Raw genomic sequence first — 15,180 nt, forward strand, 5'->3', positions numbered from 1 at the left:
AGCTTAATGTGCAACATTGTTTTCTCATTCAACAGTAAACAAACCAACATATAGTATAAGCGTATACAGGGTATCTGCACATTTTTAAATGTATTTATAAATGTATTGGCTTTTAAGACCTTTTTTAATATCAAATAGGCCAAATTGTCAAATATTATGTAAGAAAGAGGCAAGAATTGTGAAAATAGACGATCTACAAGCTCCCAACGCCTCGCAGTTGTGACCTTGTAGATCTGCTATTTTCACAATATTTATCTGTGGAACCAAGTCGAACTAATTGCCTACAATTCCAAGTGCTTGTCAGGGTGGGGGGTCCCCAGTTCAAATATGATCATTTTGAAAAGTTTGGGAACAATTGGTCTAAGATGCTTTAGAGGTATTTGGTATAACTAAAGCAGAATGAGGAAGAGAAATACAGACTCTCTGCAACAACAAGAGACTGGGGTGAAACTGCAAACATTTCAACAGAGGTGCCAAAGCCTTAAACAGTATTTTCTATAAACACATGCACATATCTTTCTTTATACCTGACATAGTTTTACTTTTCTTTTCTTTTCTTAGCCTTTTTTGTTTTATCCACAGTGGAATAGATTGCAGAGTTGTCTTCTTTCACATTGGAATATATCACAGAGGTGTCTTCATTTCCCGGTGCACCAGACCTGGGGAGAACAATGAACGTCCTTTCAAACAAATGTAGTGAAGAACTACTCAAGCAACCTGTTCCCCCTGAACCTACTGTAACACCTCTGCTAGCCTGGTAAACCACCCTGGTCGCGGAAATCACTTTTTGTTTACTGGGCTACACCTCTGCAGCAACACTTCTGTAAAGAGGAAGTTCTAAATGTGATGTTGTTTAAAATATAACTATTTAAAATATTGGAAATACAGTAGGACTACATATTTTTCCTTTTATTTTTTTGTATACATCTCCATGCATATTTCCCCTCTGAATATCATTGTTTCAATGCATCGTTGTAATTCATGGTATTACAATCATATGAACAGGTGTTTTTTGAAAGATGTGAGTGAAACATATGTGTCTCTTTGGTTCTGTCCTTAAAGGCTAGTCCACACCAATGCAGCTCCTTGCAACTTCTTGCAACATGCAACTACTGTAATTGCAACTACTTGCAACCATTAAATGGCAGTTGCAAAGAGTTGCATTGGTGCAATCTGGCCTTTAAACTGTTTTGTTGCAAGGTTGCCTTTACACTTAAAACAATTATTGTGCAAAATGTCATGGAAATGGACTGGAGGAACTTACAGTGCATTTTGCAGGACGGTGTTGATGTGATCTTCATGGACCCTGGTCCTTGGTTTGAATGTCACTGAACTATATTGAACATCTTCCTCTTGCTGAGCAAAATACAACACAGAAAGGACAAAAGTGTAATCAGTAATGTAACTAGAAAAAGTGCTCCTCGGAGCACAGGTCTCTGCCAGGTCAGGTAGGTTATTGTGGCCTCCTGGTGACACTATAATAGGCCAATGTGAAAACATTTCTTCTTTGTTACTGTAACAGACTTTTGTCCTGGGAGCCCTTATCTAAAAAAAAAGCTGAGACCTCAAACCACTCATGTCCGCACACACAACCACACGAGCGCACGGACACATGAAAAGCAGTGAGTCACCTTTAAACTTATATTTAACTAACAGGGGATAGTAGCTACAAAGTAAGAAGGCTTATTTGAAGAGAAGAGAAGAGAAGAGAAGAGAAGAGAAGAGAAGAGAAGAGAAGAGAAGAGAAGTAGTGTGAATAACTGTAATGAGTAAGAAGAGTGTGGTATATTGTAAAGTTCCCTTCCCCTTTCTCATGCTGTGTGAAAACAGTTTGGAGAAATGAACTATAAATAAACAATGGCCTGGAGGGTCTCTTGAAAAATGGATTCAAGTGTGCACTGTGCATGTATAGCAAAGACCGTGATATTTAGACAATGTACCTGTCCAGGGAGGTCTGACCCAGCCTGACTGGATGACGGAAACTTCAACATGGAGTAAAGAGGGATTTCCTTGGCAGGAGGAAGAGGAGAGGAGGGAGAGTGGTGCTGGACGGTGGAGTAGACAGTATTGAGCTGAAAGGTGGGAGAATCTGAGGGGTCTGAGCCTCTCCCACCAACCACAGGGTTAGCTGCAGGCTGGTGTGCAACACGACAGGAAGTAACACATTAGAGCAACAGCTTCAGAGAAAGAACAGATGACTGTGTGGTTTCAGTGATAGCTGAATCTGATAGACTTATTATGTCTTCAGAACATACAGAATACAAATAGGCCTACTTATTTTTGCTAAATCCTTGTTGGCAAGTTTCCATTTCATAATTGTATGGAGATAATATAAATATTATAAGATATTTCAAGCAAAACCTAAAAAAATCAATACCTTGTATTTATCTGCATTAGTCTTTTTCTTCCTGTAAAAAAGGATATAACTTATTATTTTCATCATTTAGTGCACAATGACATGTCATTAGTCTTAGCCTGACAAGGAATCTGCTGTGAAAATTATTATTGTTAAAGTGGGTGTAACATTCACCATCACAGTATGAACAGTTCTTTTAAAAATGACTATACAGATTTGAAACCCTCAACACCACAGCATTGAGCCAGTATATTAAGACACTGACACGCGCGGATGCGCGAGCACACACGCACACGCACACGCACACACACACACACACACACACACACACACACACACACACACACACACACACACACACACACACACACACACACACACACACAAACACTTACCTGACACAGAAAACAATGACGGAAACCAAAAGTATCACAAACAATGAAGCTCCAACACCACATGAGAGCATAACGATGATGTTGCCTTTGGAGAAACACAGTAAAAATGAGGGGAAAGGTTAAAATGTGCCGCTCGCTAGTTAGTCTAGATTTGTGCATAATGTACAAGTACTTAATGAGGCTGGAAATTACATCACCAAGACAATGCTCTATGTCAGGGGTCTTTAATGTTTTTCAGGCCAAGGACCCCTTGGCTGAGAGAGAGATGAAGCAGGGACCCCCCACTACATATTGGATTCATGTTAATGTGTATTTTCAGACATTTAATCACTTAAACCCTCAATACTTTGCAAACCTGACCTTTGGCTCTGTACTTGGTCGGCTCTTCTTTCCTTGTACACCAAAACTCTTCGCCGAAAATAGCCGATCTACAAGCTCACAACGCCGCGTTGTGAGCTTGTAGACCTTCAAGTGGTTTCAAGTGGTTAAAGTAAAATTAGAAATAAAAAGTCCCTTTCACACAAAGATTTGGTGACTCCCCTGCAGTATCTCTGAGGACCCCCTAGGGGTCACAGACCCCTGTTGAAGACCCCTGCTCTATGTTATGTTATCAGAGAATGCTGGAATAAAACTCAGCTCAAAGATCTTTGTTATCATGAGAATACTGTAAATCATACTGCTGGATGTTTGTGGGATTTATTTAAAATGATTCATAATTAAATAATGTCTACATTATCCTTAGCAATTGTTTAAAATAAGTTAACGCACCACTGTTATCACTGGAAAAGATTTAAACAAGTATGTTCTAATCTACTCCCTCGAGAGACAGAATTAAAGTACTGTATGGACATTAAAGGTGCAGCATATCAAAATAAGGAGGAGTTTTGCCAAAATGCTTCCAGACTCTCACCCTTCTGCCATATGTCAATCTGCAGCAGCACCTCAGTAGAGTTGTTTTCTCCCAGTGAGTTCCTGGTCTGACAGAAGTACAGTCCAGTGTGGGAGGACTGCAGAGAGGTCAGAACCAGCATCTGTCCTGACCCTACCTGGACCAGGGAGCTGGAACCAGGGGGCTCAGTCCTCTTGTACCAGGTGTAGTTGTGTACTGGTGGGTTAGCATCACTGCTGCAGGTCAAGTTCACACTGCTGCCCTCTGACAGACTGTCTGGTGGACTGACCTCCACCAACACACTCACTGGTGCATCTTGATATTCACATCAAAAACACAAATAACATTTAATCATAAACTAGATCGTATTTCAAATTATAAAGTATATTCACATTAGGCTATGAGATTGATTCCCAGATTGGGCTATGAGTGATGGATTAAATTGCAAACGTATTTAACTTACAGAGGACATTAATGAAATGAGGTGGAGACATTTCGGATCCATGTTTGTTTGTCACCTGACAGGTGTAGTTTCCAGAATCTGTAGAAGTCACATTCTCCTTTACCAGGAGAGGACCAGAAGAGACAGAGCTGTTTCCTCTGTCTCTGTACCAGGTGTAACTGTCTGCTGGTGGGTTGACGTCACTGCTGCAGTTCAGAGTCACTTTGCTGCCCTCAATAACTTCTCCTGGTGGATCAATTGATACTGAGGGTATTTCCGGGGGGTCTATGGAGGAATACATATCAAAACACTCAAGTAACATTATACGCTAAATATATGCAATGAATAGGCAACTGTAATTTTCATTAGGGTTGAAAAATAATAACGCTCTCTCTCTGGTCATGCATAGCCCCCCCCCCATCCCCACGCTGCGTACATGCCTGCACACGGACACAAAGTTATCTGTAACATTTGCTTTTTAGTAAATTAAACACTCACAGTGAACATCAACAGTGACTCCAGGTGAATTGCCAGAGGCAATTTTGTTCTTTGCCTGACAGTAGTATCTGCCATTGTCACTAGGTTGGATGTTAGAGATGGTGTTTATATTCCCCTGTGCCACTGCAGTGTTGTCTTTGATAATGATGTAGCTCTGGATTGTTGGATTTGAACCACTGCTGCTGCAGGTAAAAGTGACAGAACTTCCTTTGACAACATCTCCAGGTGGACTTACTGACAAAATGACATTTTTGGGACCATCTGTTGGAGAAACGTTATGTCACTTTAAAAGCCCTCTTTATCATTTATCAATAATTGAGAAATCTGACAAAAACACAGTAAACCCCCTTGAAAAATAAACATGCTGTTGTTTTTCTGTCTGTAATATCTGAAAATCCAAACACTTAGATCACTTACACTGAACATCTAGAGAGTGTGGTGATGATCTCTGGGATCCATGTTTGTTTGTCACCAGACAGGTGTACTGTCCAGAGTCTGTAGGAGACACATTCCTCTTTACCAGCTGAGGACCAGTAGAGATAAAGTTGAGATAATCGCCTCCTGTGTCTCTATACCAGGTGTAGCTGCATACTGGGTTGGCATCACAGCTGCAGGTCAGAGTCACTGTGCTGCCCTCAATAACTTCTGGTGGATCCATTGTTACTGAGGGTATTTCTGGAGGGTCTATGGACGGATAAGGAATGATACACTCAAATAACAGTACAATATTACCTGAGTGTACAGGAATAGACCACAGTATTTTTCACTAGGGGTGACAATAACAATTGTTAATACTTTGAATAACGTGGTGTTTAACATTACACCAGCTATGGTCAAAAAATAATAAAACACTGGACACTTCACAGTAGGCTATTGCAATACTGTTCTGATCAGAACTGACTGCACTGCCTGCACCAAAAAACAAAAAAAAACTAAACATAAAACGTCCTATTTCCTTTCCTAAAACCACTTTTCCTTGACCACTATGGAAAATATCATGAGGTCAATGACAGATTTAAAGGAGAATTAATGAACAAATCAGGAATGCATCTCTAAACACATTATATCATTTCCTCCTCTTTCTCTCTCTGGTCATGCATGTTAACCCACCCCGTGCCACGTACATGCCTGCACGCGCACACAAAGTTATCTGGAACATTTGCTTTTTAGTAAATGAAACGCTCACAGTGAACATCAACAGTGACTCCAGGTGAATTGCCTGAGGCAATTTTGTTCTTTGCCTGACAGTAGTATCTGCCATTGTCACTGGGTTGGATGTTAGAGATGGTCTTTATGTTCCCCTGTGCCACTGCAGTGTTGTCTTTGATAATGATGTAGCTCTGGATTGTTGGATTTGAACCAGTGCTGCTGCAGGTGAAAGTGACTGAACTTCCTTTGACAACATCTCCAGGTGGACTTACTGACAAAATGACATTCTTGGGACCATCTGTTGGAGAAACGTTTATGTCACTATAAAAGCCCTCTTTATCATTTATCAATATTGATAAATCTGACAAAAACACAGTAAACCCCCTTGAAAAATAGATATGCTGTTGTTTTGCTGTCTGTATTACAGTATCTGAAAATCCAAACACTTTAGATCACTTACACTGAACATCTAGAGAGTGTGGTGATGATCTCTGGGATCCACGTTTGTTTGTCACCTGACAGGTGTACTGTCCAGAGTCTGTAGGAGACACATTCCTCTTTTCCAGGAGAGGACCAGTGGTGATAGATCTGCTTCCTCTGTCTTTGTACCAGGTGTAACTGTTTACTGGTGTGTTAGCTTCACTGCTGCAGGTCAGAGTCACTTTTCTGCCCTCAATAACATCTCCTGGTGGATTCACTGATATTGACGGCCTCGCTGTAAGGTCAAGAAATGCACATAAACAGCCATTAGTTATTCATAATATAGTTTTGTTTTACATTTATATTCATTATGTTTTCTGATTATATTATTTCCCTATTGTATTCTACTTATTGTTATTTGTCTCATAATTACTTACAGTAACTGTATTTCATAATCACCATGGTCATTTGTCAAGATGTTCGTGTTTTCAATTTCAGTTTAATTGAGTTTTTATTTTGTGAAGGTTTAGTTGAATTCCTATTAGTTTTAGTTGTTTTTGTTTTTGCAATATGGTGTATGGTTATGAGTGAGATTCCAAAACCTCAGAAAAATATACAAAATAGCAGAGCTCACATGCATGCTCTTAACAGCTAATGTAGCAGCTATTTTTGCTACGTTTTAAAGAAAATGTTGGCTACTGACAAAGACTAAAACTAAGGACATTTTCTCTATGATTTTAGTTTGTTTCAGTTAGTTTTCTAAACACAATACAGTTTCAGTTAGTTGTTGTTTTTGTTATTTTTAGTTAACAATAATAACCCTGCTCTGCTCCCTTGGTACAACAGATTAATCTGCACAACTAGATTGCCAGATGACAGCATTCAACCCTTAATGAGCATAACTTAAGTATTCACAGATATTAACACAATATTAACGTGCTGACTTAGTGAACACCTAAATGCTACTACAGGAGGAGGTGGGGAGGTAGAGGGAGTTTATTCACTGACAACTGCAGTAGAGGTGAGGGTGAGCTATGCTGCTGACTATATAGCATGAAAGAATGAGTTGTATTCTGTTTAAAAAGACTGTCTAGATTGAACCATTAGGATGTGTTAGATTGTGAGCGAATGGTTTGGAGGGTGAATGAGTGTGGGAACCAGCTTGACTTCAGTACCTGCCTGAACTGTATATTGCAATGCTTGAAATATCTCATACATTCTATTTGAAAGTCTAATTAGATTTTCAAGAAGTAAACTTTCATAGAAGTGTAATTCTTTGTCACAAGGTTTCATAATGAGGCTAAAGGTGCATTTACTGTAGATTATTTAAAGCTATCCAACATTATACCAACTTTGGACTAAATAGCAAACTCCTTTGGACAAGACTGGAAACACACATCATCAATTGAATGTGTTCTTCACAAAGTTTACAGAACAGCAAACCTGACCATACTCACATTGGATTTCAAGCCGTACTGGAGCAGACATGGCTCTGTTGATGTAATTCTCAGCCAGACATTTGTACTGCCCTCTGTGGTGTTTCTGGATGTTAGGGATGGTGTAACTCTGTGCTGATGTCACAAACGTATCACCTCTGTACAGATGGTATTGTTGTGGTTTTACTATGGGGTTGGCATCACTATTGCAGGTGAATGTGACTGAACCTCCTTCAAGAACATAAGATGCACTGATTGACAAAATAACATTCTTGGGACCATCTGTTGGAGGAAACATACTGTAAATTTGTGATGTTAGAATGCAAACTGATGGAAAAAGCTCTGTGTAATATTCAAGAGTATTGTCCACATACTCCCCACATTGATGAGAATAAACACGGGTTGTTGTAAAGATCCAAGACCACCTCTAAACACTAGACCTACTGTCATGTTTAAAAAGCTTAAAGGGGCTACCGCTACACCATGAATTTCATTTTTTTTAGGTGAAGTGATGTCACTTGCCCTGATTTTGCATTGATGATGGCCAGACAGAATTGCTCAGTAGCTCCCCCCTGCCCAATAGGACGTTTTGGTATTGCAGCTGAAAAAGCTTGGAATGACAGACAGTCAGATTGTGAGAAAAAATATCTGGATGTTTTTTAGGCTTACAACCTGTTTAAAACGTATTAGGGGGCAATATTTATATATAATATATTTTTTTTAATTCATGGTGTAGCCCCTTTAAAAGCACTTGAGAATGAATCAATGATCAATTTCAGACGCTAATGTTAGACATAACATTCTGCATTTAAAATTATATATACCAATTTAATATGATTCTTCTATGAAGAAGAAACATGTGCTGTTGCATTAATGGAAATCACAAGAGATTGAAACAGAGAGAAAAATATGCAGACAAAAGAGAAAGAAATTATCTAATTTGAACTCACACTCCACATTCAACATCACAGGATCAGACTTCCATGTCTCTTGCCCTTCAATAGCACACTGGTAACTCCCAGTATCCTCTGGTTTGGCATGGAAGTCTAGGTTGGCAACTCGTTGTTTATTTTTAAACCAGACAATTTTGGGACTTGGTTTACAAGTTGTTTTACAGTTGAGCATATACCATCCTCCCTCTTTCACAGTGGGAGGGGTCACGTGTGCAGACAGTTCTGATCAGAAGAATAAACACAAGATGGATGTCATTTGGCGAGAAAAGACTGTCCTTGAAAAATTTTAAAGAAAGTACTTGTTTACCTGTTACAGACAAAGATACTGATTGTTGACTTTTCCACTTATTCAGGGTTGTCACAAACCTGAAGTAGTAACCTCTCTCATCACCCTTTTCTATGTTATTGATCCTCAGGGTACAGTCACGGCGGTTATTACCAATGTATTGAATACGGCTTTGATATGAAGGGAATGCAGAGAGAAGAGTGTCGTCCGAGGAGATAGCCCAGAATGCTTCAGTGACAGTTTGACCCCCTGGGTAGTCATATGAACAACCAATATCTACTGATGACCCTCTCATGACACATAGAGATGGATTGGTGAAGGTCACACTCCACTCACCACAACAAACATCTGTAAAGAAAAAAAACAATTAACATCTGTCAACAAGATTGATGAATCTTAAGATTAAAATATATTGTTTATCATGTGAGATAAGAATTATGGATTTCTGGACACATCCTAATTATCAAGTTGATTGTGATAACATGGTACTTGGAAGTAGATATTTTTATAGAATAGAATAGAATAGAATATATATTTTCCCCTTCATATTCACCTCTATCATTTTACATTCATCCATACATTAACCACAACATTTAAGCTTTTTAACACAATATTTGACATGTACATTGTAGTTTGGAAGTCATTTTGAAAATCTGTGACATGTGTACACATTGTGAATCTGAAAATAATTCCAAACTGTCCTTACAAGGTACCAAGATCAGAATATTCAAGATCACACTGATTGTCATTAGAAGCCACATGGTGTCCTGGGGTGACTGGAGAACTGAACCGAGCATCAAGCAACTGCAATGAAAGACACGCTTCAGAACCAAAACATCTACAGTATATCATGTGGTTTCATCAAATGTTCGCATGCATTGTATACGGACCACTTCTTCACTTGCATCTCTGAATTGTTTGAATTGAAGGTGACTTCATGGATTGTATTAGTATAAGATACAATCCTGTCAGTGAATACATTAATTATCATAGCTACTATAAGTTATAGGGAGGGAAGAAGTCATACTCACTGGTCTCCAGAGCTTGTCTGTCCAGTATGTCTGCACTAACAGTCAGTTAAGCATACTGACAACCAGATCAAGAACACACGTCCAAAACTAAAAAGGGAAGTCAAGGTGAAGAACCGCTTGAATGTGTTTCCTCTCTTCCTCCCTTTACATATTACTTGTAGTCATTAGTACAGAATGTGTATTGTAGACATTTAGTTCACTGTTTTCTGTCTTAATAGTGTGTCAAATAAAGCATTCTGTTCAACTGTATAAAGAGTATGTATACATACATACATACATACATACATACATACATACATACATACATACATTATAAATAATGTTATTTCAATGAGGTGAAAAAATAACAATCAGACAAACGAGATTAAACATTTTATAGTTCCTTTATATTCTTGATTGACAAACTACATTACTTAATTGGTGGCATATCTTACACACAGGGCCACTTAATCAGTCCTCTTTGACTTATGATTGTAGGCTTGATCCAGCTGACAAACTGCAGACATTCATCCAGCGGAGATGATAAAGCTGTGGTTGGACAATAACAGCCAACGTGATCTGAAGGGTAAACCGGTGTTAGTTCAAATGGTTAATCATTGTTCTTTAGGAAAAACGGAGTCAAACCCCCTTTTGAATGGAAAACTCACAAATCTTGAAGGAGGTTGTTAAATTTGAGTTGGTCCATGCACCAGGAGGGGCGAACTCCATTTGCGACCGCGACGGGTCGCTTCGACTGGTGCCTGCTCGCTTCGACGGGTGGCTGTTTTTGGCGACGTTTCACCCGTGCGCCATGACGCACGGTATGGCTCCGCGGAGTACGGGCGCTCGTCGAGACTCCGTCGCGTTTATTGCGACACGTCGGGACATTTGATCTCGTCGTGCCTTTTGAAGTTCTCGTCGGGGCTATAGCTAAGTGCGACGGCGACGCAAGGCGCGACGGAAAGAAGCCGTCGTCGCCGAAATCTTACTCCGTCGCGGCGAAATAATCCCAGGAGGGGCGGCCGTGACGGATCGCTTCGACGGGTGTGACTCGTCGCGTTTACCGCGACGTAAGGCACGACGTAAAGAATCCATCGTCGCCGAAATATTACTCCGTTGGGCCTAAATAATCCATCGTCGCCAGAAATAAGCCATCCACAATGTAATTGTTCACCTCTGCCTTCCCTCCTTCCTAATATGTGTGTGCTTCCCCCCCTGCTACCCGACCCGGGTGGGGGTCCCTGTGGACCTTTGGGGGGGGGGGGGTCCCCTTGGGGTTCCCTTTACGCATGCCTTCATGTGTCCCCGCTGCATTCCCGAAGTTAACTTTCCATTTGATTGCTTCCATTATTTTTAATCCAATAACCATATGTTGTATCACATTTTATCGATTGATATAACTTCAATAACCTCCGGAAATAAGGAATTTGTTTGATTCGATTTGAACGTTTAATGGCCGTTTAAAGACGCTTTTCTTTTACGCATGAGAGAGAGGGAGAGAGAGAGAGAGAGAGAGAGAGAGAGAGGGGGGGGGGGGGGGGGGAGAAAGAGAGAGTGCACGCACGCAGACGGAATGTGTTCACGCTCGTCCTTCTGGGGGGTCCCCGTGGACCTTTGGGGGTCCCCGGGCGACCCCCCGCCCCCAACGCAATAGATAACACAGAAATCACACTATACAATGCATTTACATTCAGCCGATCTACTATAGCTCATATCTGCTGCTTTGCAAAAGCCGCGCATTGCGAAGTATTCTGTCTGTCTGTCTGTCTGTCTGTCTGTCAGTGCACGCAGAAGCAGACATGTGCGTGTGACGCAAATTATAGTGAGACTTTTTTACTTATATAACAGCCTGGCTTTCTAATTTTTATTGATAAACATTGACTTACTGTGTTTTTTATTTCTCCCTACAGACTGTTTTCATCTGTTATTCTAATTAATGTTTAAGTTTTCCATTGAACTATCCAGCACCGAAATAAATTACTCATCCATTCATTAACCCAGCCAGCACGCCCACTTGGGTCCCATATGGGTACAAGGTGGGCTACTTGGGTACCAAGTGGGCATGGGCTTGAACTGGGCAAATTATGAGGGTCCCACGTGGGCTGCATGTGGGCTAACTGGGCGTGGGTTGGAAGCAGGCCAGCCCACTTGGGTCCCGCGTGGGCTGCATGTGGGCTACCTGGGCGTGGGTTGGAAGCGGGCAAGCCCACTTGGGTCCCGCGTGGGCTGCATGTGGGCTAACTGGGCGTGGGTTGGAAGCGGGCAAGCCCACTTGGGTCCCGCGTGGGCTGCATGTGGGCTAACCGGCATGGGTTGGAAGCGGGCAAGCCCACTTGGGTCCCGCGTGGGCTGCATGTGGGCTAACCGGCATGGGTTGGAAGCGGGCAAGCCCACATGGTTCCCGCGTGGGCTGCATGTGGGCTAACTGGGCGTGGGTTGGAAGCGGGCAAGCCCACTTGGGTCCCGCGTGGGCTGCATGTGGGCTAACCGGCATGGGTTGGAAGCGGGCAAGCCCACTTGGGTCCCGCGTGGGCTGCATGTGGGCTAACTGGGCGTGGGTTGGAAGCGTGCAAGCCCACTTGGTTCCCGCGTGGGCTGCATGTGGGCTAACCGGCATGGGTTGGAAGCGGGCAAGCCCACTTGGTTCCCGCGTGGGCTGCATGTGGGCTAACTGGGCGTGGGTTGGAAGAGGGCAAGCCCACTTGGGTCCCGCGTGGGCTGCATGTGGGCTAACCGGCATGGGTTGGAAGCGGGCAAGCCCACTTGGGTCCCGCGTGGGCTGCATGTGGGCTAACTGGGCGTGGGTTGGAAGTGGGCAAGCCCACTTGGTTCCCGCGTGGGCTGCATGTGGGCTCACTGGGCGTGGGTTGGAAGCGGGCAAGCCCACTTGGTTCCCGCGTAGGCTGCATGTGGGCTAACCGGCATGGGTTGGAAGCGGGCAAGCCCACTTGGTTCCCGCGTGGGCTGCATGTGGGCTCACTGGGCGTGAGTTGGAAGCGGGCAAGCCCACTTGGGTCCCGCGTCATGGCCTACTTAGGGTGTGCTAAAATAAAGCTCCCAAGCTCCATATTACGCACAGTTTCAAAATGGACTATTGGAGCATCACGGCTGCATATTACGCATATTAGTCGAAGTGGGGGTCTGTTACCCTCTCGCACTGTGTGTGCCAAACAGGTGACGTTTATGAATTAATCAGGCCCCGTCAATCAAGCATCCATAGCACCGGTGACAGCGCATTCATTTCATTGACCAAACATATATTCAACATAACCACACATTGCAACAATCCCATTCATGGCTCCTACAGACATAATTTCCTTAAAGCAGTAAATTGAATGAAAGAATGAATGAATGAATGCATTAGTGAATGAGAAATTTATTTCGGTGCTGAATAGTTCAATGGAAAACTTAAACATTAATTAGAATAACAGATGAAAACAGTCTGTAGGGAGAAATAAAAAACACAGTAAGTCAATGTTTGTCAATAAAAAATAGAAAGCCAGGCTGTTATATAAGTAAAAAAGTCTCACTATAATTTGCGTCACACGCACATGTCTGCGTCTGCGTGCACTGACAGACAGACAGACAGACAGACAGACAGACAGACAGACAGACAGACAGACAGACAGAATACTTCGCAATGCGCGGCTTTCGCAAAGCAGCAGATATGAGCTATAGACCCCTTAACAGACGACGTGACGTCACACTGATAAGAACCAGTATGCGTGCAACCAGTATGCGCGCAATGACACCCATTCTGTCAGGTCTCGCTAGGACGTGCCTCACTAGCCAACACCCAAGAGGGGATTGGGGTGTGCTGAAACCAGCGCACCCCGAAACAACATGTTGAGAATTGATTGCATTACATTACATTACATTACATTACAGTCATTTAGCAGACGCTTTTATCCAAAGCGACTTACAATAAGTGTATTCAACATAGGTAGGGAACGAAAACTACTAATCACCAGAAGTTTTAAGTACATTTCCTGCAAAAACAAGCAACCAAGAGTATACCTAGCGCTAAGGTAAAAGTGCAATATATCAGCTACCTACTTTCTTAAACAGATGAGACAAAAATGGCAAAATCAAATGAGCACGAGCTAAAACAAATAATTGTATTGACTAAACAAGATCCAATAAACAATTCAACAATAAAACAAGCATTCGTACAACTAGTTAACAACAAGTAGGCCAGGCCATTGCATGAAACAATCACCTGTGCATCCAGTCTCAATGTTGGTAAACAAATAATTGGTCTATAGTAGATCGGCTGAATGTAAATGCATTGTATAGTGTGATTTCTGTGTTATCTATTGCGTTGGGGGGGGGGGGGGGGGGGTCGCCCGGGGACCCCCAAAGGTCCACGGGGACCCCCCAGAAGGACGAGCGTGAACACATTCCGTCTGCGTGCGTGCACTCTCTCTTTCTCTCCCCCCCCCTCTCCCTCTCTCTCTCTCTCTCTCTCTCTCTCTCTCTCTCTCTCTCTCCCTCTCTCTCATGCGTAAAAGAAAAGCGTCTTTAAACGGCCATTAAACGTTCAAATCGAATCAAACAAATTCCTTATTTCCGGAGGTTATTGAAGTTATATCAATCGATAAAATGTGATACAACATATGGTTATTGGATTAAAAATAATGGAAGCAATCAAATGGAAATGTGACAGGGTCAAAGCAGGGGGGTGAAACCAAATTGTAACATTTTTTATTGATGATGAAAAACCTGTATTACGCACTTAAAAACATCATTCTCTTAACTATATTTCTGCACTGCATGTTTTATGGTTGACAATGTATTTCCCCCCGGTCCCCGAGCCACTTGACATTGGACTCCCCTATAGGCTGTGTGACATTGGCCTTGTGACAGCGGACGGCCAATGTCCCCAGGTCACGCTGGTGGCAGAGCGAATGAGGGCGGAGTAGGGTGTGGCCCACCTTATTCAAAAGTGAGCGCGAGCCACTTGGACAGCAGAGAGACAGGCATACAGGGCAGTGTGGAAGTGACAGCCAGAAGGGACGGTTGTGCACAGGAGGAGCAGACATACCACGGAGCAGAGGTGGGGAATACAGTGATCGCGGCACGTACCAAGCCACCAGCAGCGGACGGTGAGCAGACGGCGCAGTAGCAGCAGAGACGGGGAGGACAGACAGACGAACCAAGGAACGGAGGAGAGGTCCAGTGGCGATAACGTTGCGCGCTTCACACCCTCAAAGCCAGACGTACAGTCTGGCGGGCGAGTAAGTGTCCTTCTATGCAACGTTACCTTTATAAACCCACGGTCCTAAACCTCATATGTGAAATATACCTGAACAGATGAACTGGTTCTAGTTTCTATGATTGCAGGCA

At 42.6% G+C, this 15,180-nt stretch overlaps 2 protein-coding genes across 2 annotated transcripts in view; both read right to left on the minus strand.

Moving 5' to 3' along the window:
* Positions 1 to 18: 18 nt before the first annotated feature.
* On the minus strand, positions 19 to 2,825 carry LOC311042703 (uncharacterized protein). Its single transcript, XM_084053617.1, has 5 exons — positions 2,752 to 2,825; positions 2,378 to 2,408; positions 1,941 to 2,135; positions 1,265 to 1,356; positions 19 to 659 (listed from the first exon to the last, which is right to left on the minus strand). Exons 1-5 carry the CDS (start codon positions 2,820 to 2,822, stop codon positions 539 to 541), a joined length of 510 nt encoding a protein of 169 aa, XP_083909743.1. The 5' UTR covers positions 2,823 to 2,825; the 3' UTR covers positions 19 to 538.
* A 792-nt stretch (positions 2,826 to 3,617) lies between these two features.
* Positions 3,618 to 15,180, minus strand: part of LOC311041811 (Fc receptor-like protein 5) — a gene marked incomplete at both ends in the record, with an annotated part of 33,315 nt that continues 21,752 nt past the window's right edge. Inside the window, 10 exons of the mRNA XM_084052296.1 lie at positions 3,618 to 3,955; positions 4,104 to 4,367; positions 4,581 to 4,841; positions 4,998 to 5,264; positions 5,767 to 6,027; positions 6,190 to 6,444; positions 7,607 to 7,867; positions 8,536 to 8,760; positions 8,846 to 9,172; positions 9,531 to 9,628. Coding sequence (XP_083908422.1) covers positions 3,618 to 3,955; positions 4,104 to 4,367; positions 4,581 to 4,841; positions 4,998 to 5,264; positions 5,767 to 6,027; positions 6,190 to 6,444; positions 7,607 to 7,867; positions 8,536 to 8,760; positions 8,846 to 9,172; positions 9,531 to 9,628 — 2,557 coding nt within the window. The remainder of the gene's footprint in view (positions 3,956 to 4,103; positions 4,368 to 4,580; positions 4,842 to 4,997; positions 5,265 to 5,766; positions 6,028 to 6,189; positions 6,445 to 7,606; positions 7,868 to 8,535; positions 8,761 to 8,845; positions 9,173 to 9,530; positions 9,629 to 15,180) is intronic.

Source organism: Gymnoscopelus microlampas (genome assembly GCF_963454915.1).
Source record: "Gymnoscopelus microlampas genome assembly, chromosome: 3".
NCBI lineage: Eukaryota > Metazoa > Chordata > Actinopteri > Myctophiformes > Myctophidae > Gymnoscopelus > Gymnoscopelus microlampas.